The sequence below is a fragment of the Callorhinus ursinus genome, unplaced genomic scaffold (genome assembly GCF_003265705.2).
Source record: "Callorhinus ursinus isolate GAN/ISIS: 27379988/994484 unplaced genomic scaffold, GSC_fseal_2.0 scaffold40, whole genome shotgun sequence".
Lineage (NCBI taxonomy): Eukaryota > Metazoa > Chordata > Mammalia > Carnivora > Otariidae > Callorhinus > Callorhinus ursinus.
The window spans coordinates 1,847,817-1,868,191 of NW_027397102.1; the positions used below are offsets into that span (position 1 = coordinate 1,847,817).

At 38.2% G+C, this 20,375-nt stretch overlaps 1 protein-coding gene across 5 annotated transcripts in view; it reads right to left on the reverse strand.

The window, feature by feature from the left end:
• Positions 1-20,375, reverse strand: part of ZDHHC15 (zDHHC palmitoyltransferase 15) — a 156,148-nt gene that overhangs the window by 63,921 nt on the left and 71,852 nt on the right. For all 5 annotated transcript variants that reach the window (XR_012374799.1, XR_012374800.1, XR_012374796.1 and 2 more), the window contains exon 4: positions 5,845-5,965. Coding sequence is in view for 1 of the 5 variants with exons in the window: in XM_025883901.2 (XP_025739686.1) it covers positions 5,845-5,965 (121 nt within the window). In the remaining 4 variants the exon portion in view is untranslated. The remainder of the gene's footprint in view (positions 1-5,844; positions 5,966-20,375) is intronic.

A 20,375-nucleotide genomic window follows, 5' to 3' on the forward strand; every position in this document is an offset into this window, starting at 1 on the left:
AACACAATCTTCCTTATTAGAAACATTAGGATGACTTGTCAAAAGAGGTTTGAGTTTCAAATTTTGAAAGGCGGAAAACTGGTTCAGCTAGTACTATTTTAGTCATACAGATGAAAACTAAGAGTAAAACTCCATAGCAGACATTTACCCAAGAAAGATGACATATCTCTGCACAAATACTTATACGAGAATATTCATAGCAGATTTACTCATGATAGCTAAGCACTGGAAACACCAAATGTACATCTACTGGTGAATGGATAAACAAACTATGATATATTCATACAATGAAATACTACTCAGCACTAAAAGGAATAAAATACACAGAAATGTGAAGGAATCTCAAAATATTATGCTAAATAAAAGAAGAAATAAAAAAATCATTTTTTAAAAAAATGATTACATTTATATAAAATTCTAGAGTGGTAAAACTAATCTATGATGGAGAACTATCAGAATAGTGGTTGCCTTGGTAGTGGTTGGTGGGAGTGACTAGGAAGGATATTTAGAGAACTTTCTGGGCATGTGGTAATGTTTATAGAGGTTTTAATGACACAGATGTGTACATCTGTCAAAACACTGAATGGCGAGGGAGCAAGATGGCGGAGGAGTAGGAGACCTGGATTTCGTCTGGTCTCAGGAATTCAGCTGAATAGGGATCAAACCATTCTGAACACCTACGAACTCAACAGGAGACTGAAGAAGAGAGTAGCAACAACTCTCTGAACAGAGAAGCGACCACTTACTGGAAGGTAGGACGTGCGGAGAAGTGAATCTGAGGCAATATTCGGGAGGATAGACGGCGGGGGAGGGGGCCTCCCTCGGCCGCTTCTCGCAAGTGATAGAGCCGCGGAGCACAAAATCGGAACTTTTAGAAGCCGGCTCCGCTGAGGGACATCGCTCCATTGGCTAAGCGGGGGGTGGAACCCTCGCGGGACAGTGTGGTCTCAGGACCCTCGGGGTCACAGAAAGACCAGGGGTGCCTGAGTGCAGCAGAGCTCCCTGGTATTGGAGCAGGGAAGTCAGCTGCAGAGACGGAGCCGAGGCGCGGGCTCTCAGCTCGGGGTTGCCATAAACTGTGATCCACGGCCCAGTCGGGCCACTGCTCCTCCAGTAGGGACCCAACAAGCGGCAGATCCGGGGAGATTCCCCTCCCTCCCCCGGGAGGAGCGGCGCAGGAGTGCACTGCAGGGATCTGCTGGGTTTGGAGACTCCACACGGGGTCGGGTGCCAGAGATAGAAATGCTCGGTCACAGGCCGGGTGAGCACGCAGTGCGGCCGGAGACCAGGGAGATGGGAGTGACTGCTTTTCTCTGGGGGTGCACTGAGGAGCAGGACCCCGAGGAAAAAACAAGACCCATCAATATGCTGTCTGCAAGAGACTCATTTTAGACCCAAAGACACCCCCAGATTGAAAGTGAGGGGGTGGAAAACCATTTACCATGTTAATGGACACCAAAAGAAAGCTGGGATGGCAATCCTTATATCAGACAAATTAGATTTTAAAACAAAGACTGTAATAAGAGCTGAGGAAGGACACTATATCCTACTTAAAGGGTCTATCCAACAAGAAGATCTAACAATTGTAAATATCTATGCCCCTAACATGGTAGCAGCCAATTATATAAGGCAATTAATAACAAAAGCAAAGAAACACATTGACAACAATACAATAATAGTGGGGGACTTTCACACCCCTCTGACTGAAATGGACAGATCTAAGCAAAAGATCAACAAGGAAATAAAGACTTTAAATGACACACTGGACCAAATGGACTTCACAGACATATTCAGAACATTCCATCCCAAAGCAACGGAATACACATTCTTCTCTAGTGCCCATGGAACATTCTCCAGAATTGATCACATCCTAGGTCACAAATTAGGTCTCAACCGATACCAAAAGATTGGGATTATTCCCTGCATATTTTCAGACCACAATGCTTTGAAACTAGAACTCAAGCACAAGAGGAAAGTCGGAAAGAACTCAAATACATGGAGGCTAAAGAGCATCCTACTAAAGAATGAATCGGTCAACCAGGAAATTAAAGAAGAATTAAAAACATTCATGGAAACCAATGAAAATGAAAACACAACTGTTCAAAATCTTTGGGGTACAGCAAAGGCAGTCCTAAGAGGAAAGTATATAGCAATACAAGCCTTTCTCAAGAAACAAGAAAGGTCTCAAATACACGACCTAACCCTACACCTAAAGGAGCTGGAGAAAGAACAGCAAATAAAGCCTAAACCCAGCAGGAGAAGAGAAATAATAAAGATCAGAGCAGAAATCAATGAAATAGAAACCAAAAGAACAGTAGAACAGATCCACGAAACTAGGAGCTGGTTCTTTGAAAGAATTAACAAGATTGACAAACCCCTGGCCAGACTTATCAAAAAGAAAAGAGAAAGGACCCAAATCAACAAAATCATGAATGAAAGAGGAGAGATCACAACCAACACCAAAGAAATACAAACAATTATAAGAACATATTATGAGCAACTCTATGCCAGCAAATTAGATAACCTGGAAGAAATGGGTGCATTCCTAGAGATGTATCAACTACCAAAATTGAACCAGGAAGAAATAGAAAACTTGAACAGACCTATAACCAGTAAGGAAATTGAAGCAGTCATCAAAAATCTCCCAACAAACAAAAGCCCAGGGCCAGATGGCTTCCCAGGGGGATTCTATCAGACAGTTAAAGAAGAATTAATACCTATTCTCCTGAAACTGTTCCAAAAAATAGAAATGGAAGGAAAACTTCCAATCTCATTTTATGAGGCCAGCATTACCTTGATCCCAAAACCAAAGACCCTATCAAAAAGGAGAATTACAGACCAATATCCTTGATGAACATGGATGCAAAAATTCTCACCAAAATACTAGCCAATAGGATCCAACAGTACATTAAAAGGATTATTCACCACGACCAATTGGGATTTAAACCTGGGCTGCAAGGCTGGTTCAAAATCCACAAATCAATCAACGTGATACAATACATTAACAAAAGAAAGAACAAGAACCATATGATCCTCTCAATAGATGCAGAAAAAGCATTTGACAAAGTACAGCATCCTTTCTTGATCAAAACTCCTCAGAGTATAGGGATAGAGGGTACATACCTCAATATCATAAAAGCCATCTATGAAAAACCCACAGCGAATATCATTCTCAATGGGGAAAAGCTGAGAGCTTTTCCCCTAAGGTCAGGAACGCGGCAAGGATGTCCACTATCACCACTGCTATTCAACATAGTATTAGAAGTCCTAGCCACAGCAATCAGACAACAAAAAGAAATTAAAGGCATCCAAATCAGCAAAGAGGAAGTCAAACTCTCTTTGCAGATGATATACTGTATGTGGAAAACCCAAAAGACTCCACCCCAAAACTGCTAGAACTCATACAGGAATTCAGTCAAGTAGCAGGATATAAAATCAATGCCCAGAAATCAGTGGCATTCCTATACATCAACAACAAGACAGAAGAGAGACAAATCAAGGCGTCGATCCCATTTACAATTGCACCGAAAACCATAAGATACCTGGCAATAAATTTAACCAAAGAGGCAAGGGATCTGTACTCAGAAAACTATAAAATACTCATGAAAGAAATTGAGGAAGACACAAAGAAATGGAAAAATGTTCCATGCTCATGGATTGGAAGAACAAACATTGTGAAGATGTCAATGCTACCTAGAGCAATCTACACATTCAATGCAATCCCCATCAAAATACCGTCCACTTTTTTCAAAGAAATGGAACAAATAATCCTAAAATTTGTATGGAACCAGAAGAGACCCCGAATAGCCAGAGGAATATTGAAAAAGAAAAGCAAAGCTGGCGGCATCACAATTCCGGACTTCCAGCTCTATTACAAAGCTGTCATCATCAAGACAATATGGTACTGGCACAAAAACAGACACATAGATCAATGGAACAGAATAGAGAGCCCAGAAATGGACCCTCAACTCTATGGTCAACTCATCTTTGACAAAGCAGGAAAGAATGTCCAATGGAAAAAAGACAGTCTCTTCAACAAATGGTGTTGGGAAAATTGGATAGCCACATGCAGAAGAATGAAACTGGACCATTTCCTTACACCACACACAAAAATAGACTCCAAATGGTTGAAAGACCTAAACGTGAGACAAGAGTCCATCAAAATCCTAAAGGAGAACACAGGTAGCAACCTCTTCGACCTCAGCCGCAGCAACTTCTTCCTAGAAACATCGCCAAAGGCAAGGGAAGCAAGGGCAAAAATGAACTATTGGGACTTCATCAAGATAAAAAGCTTTTGCACAGCAAAAGAAACAGTCCACAAAACCAAAAGACAACCGACAGAATGGGAGAAGATATTTGCAAATGACATATCAGATAAAGGGCTAGTATCAAAAATCTATAAAGAAGTTATCAAACTCAACACCCAGAGAACAAATAATCCAATCAAGAAGTGGGCAGAAGACATGAACAGACATTTTTCCAAAGAAGACATCCAAATGGCCAACAGACACATGAAAAAGTGCTCAACATCGCTCGGCATCAGGGAAATCCAAATCAAAACCTCAATGAGATACCACCTCACACCAGTCAGAATGGCTAAAATTAACAAGTCAGGACATGACAGATGTTGGCGGGGATGCAGAGAAAGGGGAACCCTCCTACACTGTTGGTGGGAATGCAAGCTGGTGCAGCCACTCTGGAAAACAGTATGGAGGTTCCTCAAACAGTTGAAAATAGAGCTACCACACGATCCAGCAATTGCACTACTGGGTATTTACCCCAAAGATACAAATGTAGGGATCCGAAGGGGTACGTGCACCCCAATGTTTATAGCAGCAATGTCCACAATAGCCACACTGTGGAAAGAGCCAAGATGTCCATCGACAGATGAATGGATAAAGAAGATGTGGTATATATACACAATGGAATATTATGCAGCCATCAAAAGGAATGAAATCTTGCCATTTGCAACGATGTGGATGGAATTGGAGGGTGTTATGCTGGGTGAAATAAGTCAATCAGAGAAAGACATGTATCATATGACCTCACTGATATGAGGAATTCTTATTCTCAGGAAACAAACTGAGGGTTGCTGGAGTGGTGGGGGGTGGGAGGGATGGGGTGGCTGGGTGATAGACATTGGGGAGGGTATGTGCTATGGTGAGCGCTGTGAATTGCGCAAGACTGTTGAATCACAGATCTGTATTTCTGAAACAAATAATGCAACATATGTTAAGAAAAAAGAAAAAGAAGAAGATAGCAGGAGGGGAAGAATCAAGGGGAGTAAGTTGGAGGGGGAGAGGAACCATGAGAGACGATGGACTCTGAAAAACAAACTGAGGGTTCTAGAGGGGAGGAGGATGGGGGGATGGGTTAGCCTGGTGATGGGTATTAAAGAGGACACATTCTGCGTGGAGCACTGGGTGTTATGCATAAACAATGAATCATGGGACACTACATCAAGAACTAATGATGTGATGTATGGTGATTAACATAACAATAAAAAGTTAAAAAAAACACTGAATGGCACACTTAAGATTTGTATGTGCCTTTGTATGCAAATTTCACTCAAAAAAGAATGATAAAATATTTAGGTAGATGTGTACTGATATTTGCTATTTAGTTTGAAATGTATGAAAAAATAAGATGACTTGATGGATGATGGGTGAGGGATGGATTTGCGGACAGATATATGATAAAATAACATAGCAAAATGTTAGTGGTAGACTCCAGTACTAGGTATACAGATGAGCCTGTAGATATATATGACTTAGCCTTTTTGAGGTCCTTGCCGATCTCAAAAGGTGACTTGCCGCTTCTCTAGGTGACTTTGGATGAACTGACCTCCACTCCCAGTTCTTGTGTAAACTGGTAGCTTTTTGGCCATATCGATGAGCATCTGCTTCTGGACCTCAGGTCTCTCTTCATTTTCATAGCGTTCCTTGTCTGAATAGGACAAGTGGAACTAGAAGCAGAAGAGGCGAGACTTTATTTTCCAAGGTTCACAGAAAATGTTAAAAACAACAATAACTATTTAGGTGAAAATATTTGTTATCTACCCTTGAAGTCTAGGTACCAATTTGGTTTATAACTCTCTCAGCATAATTATCTTAATTATTTTATCTGGCTTTTATCTCAATCTTCATAAGTCCATGTGATAGGTAGTATTGTTTTATAAATAAAGAAAACTTAACGAGATTAAGTACTTTGTCCATGGTTACACTAACTAGTATGTAGCAAAACTAAGCTCCAAACCCAGTTCACCTGATTCCAAGACTTGTGCCCTTTCCACTCCATTATACCATAATATGATGTTACATACTGATGTATGATACCTTGCTGCCAGGACCCTGTTGATGATTAACTATGATTGTTATTAAGTTGTAGGTATTTTTCATAGGTTACACTCTTAGAGAAGCTGGATGAGACTGCTTGTGACACTATATTCTAATCTCGCAAATGAGTAGAAATTTGGGTATTCTTACTATTGCAGAAATTTTTAGTCTGGTATGAAGCTTATTGCCATTGTTGGCACCACACTTTGCTAATCTTGCAAAAGATATATCAACAATTTTCCAAAGTAACATAGACTTGAAAGCTTTCTTCTGTCTGGGCCAAAAGGTAGGCAGAAGTGAAAAAGAGAAGGATCTGTGATCAGATTTTGGGGGTTTAAACCTCATTTCTTCCACTTAATAGTTAAAAAATCACTTGGAAAATCGGACACTCTCAACCCAAGTTTCGTCATCTGTAAAATAGAGGAAATAATACCTACTTCATAAGATTGGTGTAAAAGTACTGTATAATAAGTAATTAAAAGTTTCTTTTACAAGTCTAATTTCTTAAATCATTTAAAAATATTTTATACTATCATTTTAAATTTTAACTATCCTAGTTTGTAGTATAAAGTTTTAACCAATTCCTTTTAATTTTGATAATTAAAAGTAGCACTTGGAACAGCCCTCTAATTTGGGGGCTGTCCTGGGGAATATAACTTTTGTGTGGCATACTGCACCTGCTTGAAAGGCAGAGGCAGGGTTGTTACTGCTAGTATGTGATGAAAACCTTGTGGCTATTCAACAAGTAAGTTTTGGATTGGAATAAGATGTCATGTTTGGATGCCCTATTTCTGGCACTAACCAAGCCTTTCTGAGGATTAGAATGCAATGAACCAGTAAACACATTTTGGGTGGGCAATGGGTGATAGATTGGGATGTATTTGGTATTAGAGAAATGAATATCATGGCTGTCAAATAGTCCCCAAAGACTCACCTTTTCTTTTTACCAATTAAAAATGATGAAGATGTGGTCTTAAGTGTTAGACATTTGCAGTTCTTATCTAAATCTTACCATCATTCCACCCAGTAAATTTAGGCCTACAAAATTACCAACCATTCAGCCTTTCTATTGGCCTATAAGCTTCCTAAATAGGGTGGAGGGGACAATTATTTCTATTAAGCTAAAGTTCACATAACATAAAATTCCATTTTAAAGTGCACATTTCATAGTGTACACGGTGGCATTTAGTCCATTCACAGTGTTGGGCAGCCATCACCACTATCTACTTCCAGAATATTTTCATCACCTCAAAAGGAAACCCCATATGCATTAAGCTATAATTCCTTATTTCCCCCATCCCCAGATTCTGGCAACTATTAATCTACTTCCTGTCTCATTAGATTTCCTTCCTTTCTGTATATTGCCTACAAATGGTATCAAACAATGTGGTCTTTGGTGTCTGGTGTCTTTCAATTAGCGTAATGTTTTCAAGGTTCATCCAGGCTGTGGCATGTATCAGTAATGCACTCCTTGTTATACCTGGATAATATTCCATTTATGGACATACCACCCTTGGTTTATCCATTCATCTGTTGATGGATATTCCATTTCCACCTTTTGGCCATAGTGACTAGTGCTCTATGAACAATTGTGTATAACTTTTGAACACCTGTTTTCAATTTGAGTATATACCTAGGAATAGAATTGCTGGATCACAAGATAATTTTATGTCTAACTTTATGAGAAACTGAAAAACTGTCCTCCACACCAGCTGTACCATTTTACATTCCCAGTAGCAATATATGAGGATTCAGAATTTCCCACATCCACATTAACACTTGTTCTCTCCCTCCCTCCCTCCCTCCCTTCCTTCTCTCTCTCTTTTCTGTATGTATGTACATATATATGTACGTATGTATGTATTTGTATTTTGGATTTCTTAGTGGGTGTGAAGAGGTATCTCACTGTAGTCTTGATTTACATTTCTCTATTGACTAATGATGTCAATCATCTTTTCATGTGTTTGTTGGCCATTCACATATATTCTTTAGAGAAATGTCTCGTCAAATCATTTGCCCATTTATTAGTTGGGTTATTTGTCTTTTTGTTGTTGAGTTGTAAGAATCTTTATATATTCTGGATACTTGACATTTATTGAGTATATAATTTGTGAACATTTTCTCCCATTCCTTAGGTTACCTCTTCACTCTGTTGGTTGTGGCTTGATGTCCAGAAGTTTAAATTTTAATGTAGTCCAGTTTACCTTTACTTTTGTTTCCTTTGCTTTTGATGTCATGTCCAAGAAATCATTGCCATATCCAATGTCATGAAACTTACTCCCTATGTTTTTTCCTAAAGATTATTTATTTATTTATTTACTTGAGATTGAGAGAGAGTGAGAGCGCACATGTGTGAGAAAGCACAAATTGGGGCGTGGAGGAGCAGAAGGAGAGGGAGAAGCAGACTACCTGCGGAGCAGGGAGTCCAATGCAGGGCTCAATCCCAAGACCCTGAGATCATGACCTGAGCCAAAGGCAGATGCTTAACCAACTGAGCCACTGAGGCACCACCCCCCCATATTTTTTTCTAAAGGTTCTGTAGCTTTCCATTTGAGCTAATTTTTGTATATGGTGTAAGGGTCCAACTTCATTATTTTGCATGTGCATGTCCAGTTTTCCCAGTACCATTTGTTGAAAAGACCATCTTTTCCCCATTGAATGGTCTTGATACCCTTTTCAAAAATTACCTGACCATATATGTGAGGGTTTATTAGTAGGCTCTTCTATTCCATTAGTCTTTGTATCTGTACCACACTGTTTTGATTACTGTAGCTTTGTAGGAAGTTTAGAAATGAGTAAGTGAGACCTGCAACTTTGTTCTTTCTCAAGATTATTTTAGCTATTTGGGGTCCCTTGAGATTTCATATGATTTTTAAGATGGAATTTTCTATTTATGCAAAAATATCATTGGGATTTTGATAGAGACTGCATCAAATCTGTAGACTACTTTGGGGAGTGATGACATTCTTAACAATATTAATTTTTCCAATCCATGAACATGAGCTGTCTTTCCATTTATTTGTATCTAATTGCTTTTAGCAACAGTTTTTAGTTTGCAGTGTACTGAGATTTTCACCTCTTTGATGAAATTTATTCCTAAGTATTTTATTTTTTTCATGATAGTAAATGTAATTGTTTTAATTTTTCTGATTATTCATTGTTTGTATATAGAAATGCAACTGATTGCTGTGTGTTGATTTTGTATCCTGCAATTTTGCTGAATTAATTTATTACTACTAACAGTTTTTTGGGAGGATCTTTAGGGTTTTTTGACATATAAGATCATACTATCTGTGAACAGAGATAATTTTACTTTTTTCTATCCAATTTGGATGCCTTTTTTTTCCTTGCCTACTTTCACTGGTTAGAGAATGTGTTCCTCACTTCTCTCTCTCTCTCTTTGTTTTTTGGAAGATTTTGAGAAGGACTCATGTTAATTATTCTTCTGACTGAATTTACCTGTGAAACCATTTGGTCCTGAGCTTTTCTTTGTTGATTGGTTTTTGATTAATAAATCTCTTTACTTATTTTAGGTATATTCAAAAATTTTTTATTTCTTCTTGAGTCATTTTTGGTAATTTGTGTATTTCTAGGAATTTTTCCTTTTAATCTAGGTTTCTAATGTATTGACACACAATCCTTCATACTATTATAATTCTTTCTGTTTCTGTAGTAATGTCCCACTTTCATTTCTGATATCAGTAATTTGTGTCCTCTCTTTGTTCAGTCTAGCTAAAAGTTTCTTAATTTTGTCGATCTTTTCAAACTCCCAATTTTGGTCTTATTGATTACTTCTACTGTTTTCTATTCTTTATTTGGTTTTTATCTCTGCTCCAATCATCACTATTTACTGCTGCTAACTTTGGGGTTAGATTGCTCTTCATTTTCTGATTTTTTAAGGTGTAAAGAATATTGGAATTGACATATTACTCCTTTTATAATATAAGTATTTATAGCTACAAATTTTCCTCCAAATACTGCTTTATTGCATCCCAAAAGTTTTGGTATGCTGTTTTTCATTTTATCTCAAAGTATTTTTTAAATTTACCTTGTGATTTTTTATTTAATTCATTAGTTGTTTAAGAGTGTTGCTCAATTTCACAAATTTGTGAATTTATAGTTTTCCTTTAGTTATTGATTTCTAGTTTCATTCCACTGAAGTCAGAGAAGATCCTTTATATGATTACAATCTTTTAAACTTGTTTTGCCTCCTAACACATGGTCTATACTGGAAGATGTCCTGTGTGCTCATGAGAAGAACCTGTTACTCTTCTATTTTGGGGTAGAGTGTTCCATACAAGTGTATTACATCTAGTTGGTTTATAGTGTTATGAAATCCTCCATTTCTGTATTGATCGTCTGTCTAGGTGTCCTATTCATAATTGAAAATGGGTTACTGAAATCTCCAATTACTGTAGGACTGTGTATTTTTTCCTTCAGTTCTGTTAGTTTTTACTTCCTATATTTTGGGGCACTCTGTTTATAACTGCTGCATGTTCTTGATGAATTGACTATCTTATCAATATGTAATGTCCATCTCTCTTTTTTTTGTGGGTTATTTTATTTTATTCATTTTATTTTTTCTGGCTTTACTGAGGTATGACTGGCAGATAAAAATTGGATATATTTAAGATATGCAATGTGATGTTTTGATATACATATAAATTGTGAAATGCTTACCACTTAAAGCTAATTAACATATCTCCCACCTCACATAGTTATTATTTTTGTTGCGGTACAACACTTGAGATTATTCTCTTAGTATTTTAATTATACAATACATTAATACATTATTATTAATTATAGACACCATGCTGTATATTAGGTCCTCACAACTTATTTATTTTATAGCTGAAATTTTGTACATTTTTGCCAACATTTCCCCTAACTCCCACTTCCCAGTTCCTGATAACCACCACTCTGCTCTATTACTATGAGTTTGCCTTTTTTAAAAAAAGATTCCACATATAAGAGAGATCATCAGGCAGTACATGTCTGTGTCTGGCTTATTTCACTTAGCATAATGTCCTCTAGGTACATCCATGTTGTTGCAAATGGCAGGATTTCTTTATTTTTAAAAGACTGAATAATATTCAATTATACATATATTCCATATTTCTCTATCTATTCATCCATTGATGAACACTTAGGTTGTTTCTATATCTTTAAGACTATAAATAATGCTGCAATAAACATGGGAGTGCATATGTCTCTTCTTCAGTAACCTGTTTTCATTTCCTTTGGATATACACCAGAAGTGGGATTTCTTGATCATACGGTAGTTCTATTGCTAATTTCTTTCTTTTTTAAGATTTTTATTTATTTATTTGAGAGAGAGAGTGAGAGAAGAGTGAGGGACAGAGGGAGAAGCAGACTTCCCCACTGAGCAGGAAGCCCGATGTGGGGCTCCATCCTGGGACCTCGGGACCATGACCCGAGCTGAAGGCAGACGCTCAACCAACTGAGCCACCCAGATGCCCCTCTATTGCTAATTTCTGAGGAACCTCGATATTTTCTATAATGGTGGTAGCAATTTACATTCCCACCAACAGTGAACAAGGATTCCCTTTCCTCCACATCCTCACTAACACTTGTTTATGCCTTGACTTTTTGATAATAGCCATCCTGAGAGTTGTGGGGTAATATCTCATTGTGATTTTGATTTACATTTTTTCTGACAATTAGGTTGAGCACCTTTTCATATACTTGTGTGCCATTTGTATGTTCTTTTGAAAAACATCTATACAGGTCTTTTGACCATTCTTAATAAGGTTATTATTATTATTGCTATTGAGTTATATGAGTTACATATATATTTTACATAGTAACTGCCTATCAGGTAGTTTGCAAATATTTCTCCCATTCCATAGATTGTCTTATTATTGTATTGATTGTTTCCTTTACTATGCAGAAACTTTTTAGTTTGATGTGGTCCCACTTGTTTATTTTTACCTTTGTAATGTGTGTCTTTGGTGTCAAATCCAAAATATTGTGCCAGGACCAATGTCAAAGAGTTTTCCTCTATTTGTCTTTCTTTCAGATTATTATGATTTCAGGTCTTTTGTTTAAGTCATTAATTCATTTAAAATGAATTTCTGTGAGATAAAGGTCCAATTTCTTTCTTTTGTATGTGAATATCCAATTTCCCCAGCACATTTATTAAAGAGATTATCATTTTCCCATTGTGTATCCTTGGCAACTTTGTTAAAGATTAATTGACTGCCTATACATGGGTTTATTTTGAGCTCCTGAATCTGTTCTAGTCATTTATGTGTCTCTTTTTATGCCAGTACTGTTTTGATTGCTATAAATTTATAATATAATTTGAAATCAGGAAGTGTAGTGCCTCCAGCTTTGTTTTTCTTGCTCAAAACTGCTTTAATTATTTAGGATCTCTTGTGGTTCCAAATGAATTTTAGGATTGTTTTTTATATTTCTGTAAAAAATATGCCATTGGAATCCTGAGAGGTATTGCACTGAATCTGTAGATAGCTGTGGGTATATGGACATTTTAACAATATTAATTCTTCCAATTCATGAACATAGGGAATCTTTCCATTTATTTGTGTCTTCTTCAGTTTCTTTCATCATTGTTTTATAGTTTTTCTTGTACAGTTCCTTCAACTCTTTGGTTAAATTTATTCCTAAGTATTTTATTCTTTTCAATGCTACTATAATGCAATTTTTTTCTTAACTTCTTTTTTGGATAGTTTGTTTTTATGTACAGAAATGCAACTGATTTATGATTTTTTAAATTTTTTTACCCTGCAACATTACTGAATTTATTAGTTCTGAAAGGTTTTTTTTGTGGGCTTTTTAGGATTTTCCATATGTAAGATCATGTCATTTACAAACAGAAAACTTCTTCCTTTTTTTCCTTCAAAATTTTTTTATTGTTATGTTAATCACCATACATTACATCATTAGTTTTTGATGTAGTGTTCCATGATTCATTGTTTGTGTATAACACCCAGTGCTCCATGCAATACGTGCCCTCTTTAATACCCATCACCAGGCTAACCCATCCTCCCACCCCCGCCCCTCTAGAACTCTCAGTTTGTTTTCCAGAGTCCATCATCTTTCATGGTTCATCTCCCCCTCCGATTTCTCCCCCTTCATTCTTCCTTTCTGATTTGTATGCCTTTTATTTCTTTCCCTTTCCTAAGTGCTTTAGTTTAGTACTTCCAGTACTGTTGAACAGAAGTGGTGAGAATGGGCATCCTTGTCCTGTTCCTGATCTTAGAGGAAAAGCTTTCAGATTTTCATGATTGAGTATGATGTTAGCTGTGGGTTTGTCATATATGGCCTTATAATGTTGAGGTACATTTGTTCTATACCTAATTTGTTGAGAGTTTTTTTTAAATCATGAAATGATGTTGAAATTTGTCAAATGCTTTTTCTACATCTATTGAGATAACCATATGATTTTTATCCTTCATTTTGTAAATATAGTATATCACATTTACTGATATCCTGAGTATAAATCCACTTAGCCATGATGAATGATCTTTTTAATATGCTGTTGAGTTTGGTTTGCTAGTATTTTGTTAAGAATTTTGCATCTTTGTTCACCAAAGATATTGGCCTATAATTTTCTTTTCTTGTAATGGCCTTGTCTGGCTTTGGTATCATGACAATGCCAACCTTGTAAAATGAGTTTTGAAGTGTACTGTCTTCTCCAATATTTTGGGAGAATTTGAGAACAATTGATGTTAATTCTTCAAATGCTTGGTAGAATTCACCAGGGAAGCCATCTGACTTGTTGGGGAACAAAGGCTGGTCTTTTCTACTCTGCATCACCATCACTAATATGGTCTTTTTCTTCTTTGTATCCTGTAACACTTTTTGGCTTAAAGCCTCTTTTAAATGTGATATTAGTATACCTACCCTTGATCTCTTTTGATTACTATCTGCTTAGAATAACTTTTTCCATCCTTTCATTTTCAGCCCATTTACCTTGGTTCTAAAGTGAGTTGTTTGTAGATAGCATAAAAATAGATAATAAGGAGACTTCCAGGGAAAATGGCAGAGTAGGAGGACCCTAGGCTCAGCTCTTCCCACAGATACAACTAGATAACACTCATATCAGTGTAAATAACCTGGAAAATGACCTGAAGACTGGCGGAATAAACTCCACAACAAAAGGCAGAGAAAAGGCCATGTCAAAGAGGGTAGGAAGGGTGGAGACGTGATCAGGAACTAAAGGGACTCCTGGGACTGTCTGCAGGAGAGAAGGATGGCTTGAGCATGGAAAGGGGAAACAAACCCCCACACTAGGAAGTCTGCACAGGGAATATAAACCCCCATAACATTTGCATTTAAAAACGAGAGGGGCTGAATTTCATGAGCTCTTAAAACCAGCAGGACTTAAAACCTGAAATTTAAAAAAAAATCAGCAGGCTCAGCTCTGGGAGAGCTGGTGGGCAAGAAGAAACTGAGTTCCTACCCTTAAAAAGACAGCATAATAAACAGCCTGTGGAGATACAGCATAGAAGCAGCAGTTTGAAAGTTGCCTGGGGTATATGGGAGGGAGTTATTTACTAATCTCAGAGCATGTCCTGGAGGGAGAGAACTAACAGGGAAACAACGCCAGGAACAAAGGAACTGGCAGATGCCATTTCCCTCCCCAGCCCTAGAGTTGGACTGTAAATTGCTAGCAATGCTACCTTGACCCACCATGCAGTGCTTCTACCAATTCACCGCTCCAGACAGCCCATCTCAGTCTGTCACTCCAGGGCCCCTCCCACAGAGGACCAGGGGCACACAAAGCTTGCTAACACCACTGCCCCACCAATGAACCCCCTACACTATGATTCAGTGGATGCACACTCTCCAATATGCTCTCGACCAGAGCCCATACAAGGTGGTGCCACAGGCCTGGCAGTATGCAAGCAGGCCCTACAGTGACCAGCACTACACCAAAGTGACTCCTGCCTTGGAGAGAGGGAAAGATAACCACACAAACCACTCAGACTGAGGCCACAGCAGAGGGCTGGAGGCAGACAACTGGTCTGACTCCAGGCTTTGCCCACCAATGAAAGCTTCCCAGGGGACAACATGGGGAAAGCACCCTGCAGTTAAATGCTACTGCACCTCTGGCAAATGCCTGGTCTGACTTAACTAAGCCCAAGATGTCCCCAGACTGCCCCACTAACACCACAGGGAGAAAATACTGCTGACAACAGGCAAAGAGAGCCATTGAGGATGAATGGACTGAGGGAAAAAATGGCTCAGCCGCAACAGCAGGGTGTATACATTACACATAGGAGACATTCCTGAAGTACCAGGGTCTGAACAGGGGATACTGCACAGTAGGGCAGTATAGGACCTCTTCTACATAAGGCCATTACTTTCAAGTGCAGGAGACATAGCCATCTTTCCTAACACACAGAAACAGACACAGAGAGTAAGACAAAATGAGGAGACAGAAGAATATGTCCCAAATGAAATAACAGAATAAAATTACAGAAAGAGGCCAAAGTGAAACACAGATAAGTCATACGCCTGATAGAGAATATAAAGAAATGATTATAAAGATACTCACTGGACTTGAGAAAAGTAGAAGACATCAGTGAGACCCTTATGAAATATATAGAAAACACATAAAAGAACCAATCAGAGATGAAGAACATGAAATTAAAAATACATTAGATGGAATAAATAGTAGACTAGATGAGGCAGAAGAATGAATCAGCAACTTTGTGACAAAAGACACAGAGTGACAAAATGGATAAAAAAGAAGAGTCATCTATATGCTGCCTATAAAAGACTGATCTCAGACCTAAAGACACATGCAGGTAGAAATTGAGGGAATGGAGAAGCACTGAACATGCAAATGGATAAGAAAAGAAAGCCAAGGTAGCAATACTTATATCAGAAAAAATAGACTTTAAAGTAAGACCGTAATAACAAACAAAGAAGAACACTAATCATTAAGGGGAGAAACCAACAAGAAGATATAACAATTGTTTATATACCAACATGGGAGCATTCAATACTTAAAGTAGTTAATAACAAACATAAAGGAAGTAATAGATACTAATAGTAGGGGACTTTAACACCCAACTGACATTGATGGACAGATAATCCAAACAGATAATCAACAAGAAAACAGTCGTTTTGAATGACACAGTGGACTAGATAGATTGAAAAGATATATTCAGAATAATCCATCCTAAAACAGCAGAATACACATTCTTTTCAAGTACATATGGAACATTCTCCAGAACAGATCACATATTAGGCTACAAAACAAGTCTCAACAAATTCAAAAAGATCAAAGTAATATTACCATCTTTTCTGACCAAAATGCTAGGAAACTAAAAATCAACGACAAGAAAAAAAAATTGGAAAGACCAGAAATACATGGAGGTTAAATAACATGCTAATAAATAATGAATGGGACAATCAAGACATCAAAGAGAAAATTAAAAAAAAATACAGGGAGACAAATCAAATTGAAAACACAATCATCCAAAACCTTTGGGACACAGTAAAAGTGGTCCTAAGAGGGAAGTTTATAGCAATACACTCCTACCTCAAGAAGCAAGAAAAATCTCAAACCAAACGTTACATCTAAGGAACTAGAAAAAGAGAAATAAACAAAACCCAAAACCTGTAGAAGGAAGGAAATAATAAATATTAGAGAATTAAATGAAGTAGGAACTAAAAAAAAAGTTGAACAGATCAAAAAAGTAGGAGCTGGTTCTTTGAAAAGATCCACAAAATTGATAAAACTTTAGCCAGATTCATCAAGAGAGAAAGAGAAGTAAAAAAAAAAAACAAGATCATGTATGAAAAAGGAGAAATAACTGACACCACAGAAATACAATGAATTATAGAGGAATATCATGAAAAACTATATGCCATCAAACTGGATAACCTAGAAGAAATAGATAAATTTCTACAAATATAAACCTCCAAAAATTGAATCAGGAAGAGAGAAAATTTGAACAGACCATTTAGCAGCAATGAAATTAAATCAGTAATCAAAAAACTCCCGACAAATAAAAGTCCAGGACCAGATGGCTTCAGAGGTGAATTTCACCAAACATTTAAAGGGTTAATATCTATTCCTCTCAAATTATTCCAAAAAAAGAAGAGGAAGGAAAACTTGCAAATTCATTTTATGAGGCCTGCACTACCCTGATACCAAAACCAGATAAAGACATTACAAAAAAGGAGAACCACAGGTCACTGTCTCTGATGAAAAGAGATGCAAAAATTCTCAACAAAATATTATACAATCAAATATAATAACATTTTAGTAAAATCACTCACCATGATCAAGTGGGATTTATTCCCATAAGACAAAGGTGGTTCAATATTTGCAAATCAATCAATATGATAAATTGCATCAATAAGAGAAAAGATAAAAAACATATGAGCATTTCAATGCAGAAAAAGCATTTGACAGAGAACAACATCCCTTCATGACTAAAACTGTCAACAGAACAGGAAAAAGATGGCAGAAGAGTAGGGGACCCTATTCCAACCAGTCCCCAGAATTGAGCTGGATATCTACCAGACCACTCTGAACACCCACGAAATCAGCCTGAGATGTAAGAAGATAGATCTGGATCTCTACAAAAAGAATATCACAGGCGGTTGGTTTCGAGGTATGAAGCAGGGAGCTATGATACCATGGGCAGATAAGAGGATAAATGGAAGGGGGAGGGAACCTGGCCATTGGGATCCTACACTGCCGGTGAGCATACCCTCCCACAATGGGGACAGGTCACAGACATGCAGACCGGTAGCGGCAGGGAAAGGACTTCAGGGCAGCCCCCAGGATGGAAAACAGAGCGGCGGGGCCGCATGTGCGAAATGGGGGTGGCTGGCAGTTTTAGAAGCATAAAGGGCAGAGACATGCCCCGATTGGGAGCCCTGCTGATGAGGGCACAACCCAGGATGCTGCAGTTTATAGCAGCACAGACAGAAATGGAGATAGTGTGGCCTGGAGACATCATTGAAGAACAGACTGTGATCTCTCTGCTCTGAGGCAGAGGGCTGGAAAAGGTCTCCTCTGCTCTGACTCTCGGAAGCTACCAGGGAAAGCCGCCAGAGAACAAAAGCCCCAAAAAACCAGTTTTCACTGAGCCCACCCCCCACCACAGGGGGCAGGGCAATTCTGCCCAAACAGGATTACCTGAGTAACAGTGTGGCAGGACCCTCCCCCAGAAGACAGGCTGGGAAAACAAGAGGCCAACAACCCTAAGGTCCCTAGAAAACAGGTGTATCTTTCTTGGGTTGTGGTCAATAATTTGGACTCTATATACTCCCTCAACCACCCCTCAACAGAATGACTAGGAGAAGGAACCCTCAAAATAGGAAAGACTCAGAGATTATGACTTAATGCCACAGATTTACAAATGGATTCAGATATAACCAAGATGTAGGAGATGGAATTCAGGGTAGCAATTGTGAAGACAATAGCTAGAATGGAGAAATCAATTAATGGCAACAAAGAGTTTCTAAGGGCAGAAAGAAAGCTGAATTGGCAGAATTTAAAAATGCTATCAGTAAGATCCAATCTAATCTAGATAATCTAACAGCTAGGGTAAGCGAGGCAGAAGAACGAATTAGTGACCTAGAAGAGCAAATAATAGAGAAAAGGGGAAAAGAGGAGGCCAGGGAAAACAACTCAGAATACGTAACTACAGAATCAGAGAAATAAGTGACACCATGAAACGTTCCAATGTCAGAATTATTGGAATCCCTGAGAGGGTGGAGAGAGAGAGGACTAGAAGATATATTTGAGCAAATCGTAGCTGAGAACTTCCCTAATCTGGGGAATGAAACAAACATTCGTGTCCTAGAGGCCGAGAGGACCCCTCCCAAGATCAAGGAAAACAGGCCAACACCCCGGCATGTAATAGTAAAACTCGCAAATCTTAGAACCAAGGAAACCATCTTAAGGGCAGTTAGGGGGAAGAGATTCCTTACGTACAGAGGGAGGACCATCAAAATAACGTCAGACCTATCCACAGAGACCTGGCAAGCCAGAAAGGCCTGCAAAGACATATTCAGGGTACTAAATGAGAAGAACATGCAGCCAAGAATATGTTATCTGGCAAGGCTGTCATTTAGAATGGATGGAGAGATGCAGAGCTTCCAAGACACTGGCCAGACTTATCCAAAAGAAAAGAGAAAGGATCCAAATTAATAAAATTATGAATGAAAGGGGGGAGATCATGACTAACACCAAGGAAATAGAAACAATTATTAGTAATTATTATCAACAACTCTATGCCAATAAGTTGAGCAACCTGGATGAAATGGATGCCTTCCTGGAAACCTATAAACTCCCAAGAATGAAACAGGAAGAAATTGACAATCTGAATAGGCCCATAACCAGTAACAAGATAGAAGCAGTGATCTAAAACCTCCCAGAAAACAAGAGTCCAGGGCCTGATAGATTCCGTAGGGGAATTCTACCAAACTTTCAAAGAAGAAATAATACCCATTCTCCTGAAGCTGCTTCAAAAAACAGAAACAGAAGGAAAGCTTCCAGACTCATTTTATGAGGCCAGCATTACCTTAATCCCCAAACCAGGCAAAGACCCCAACAAAAAGGAGAATTTCAGACCGATATCCCTGATGAATATGGATTCCAAAATCCTCAACAAAATCCTAGCTAGTAGGATCCAACAGTACATTAAAAGGATCATCCACCACGACCAAGTGGGATTTATCCCTGGGATGCAAGGGTGGTTCAACATTTGCAAATCAATCAATGTGATAGAACACATTAATAAGAGGAGAGAGAAGAGCCATATGGTCCTCTCAATTGATGCAGAAAAAGCATTTGACAAAATACAGCATCCTTTCCTGATTAAAACTCCTCAGAGTATAGGGATAGAGGGAACATTCCTCAAGTTCATAAAATCCGTCTATGAAAAACCCACAGTGAATAACATCTTCAATGGAGAAAAGCTGAGAGCCCTTTCTTTAAGATCAGGAATACGTCAAGGATGCCCACTCTCGCCATTATTGTTCAACATAGTACTAGAAATCCTAGCAACAGCAATCAGATAACAA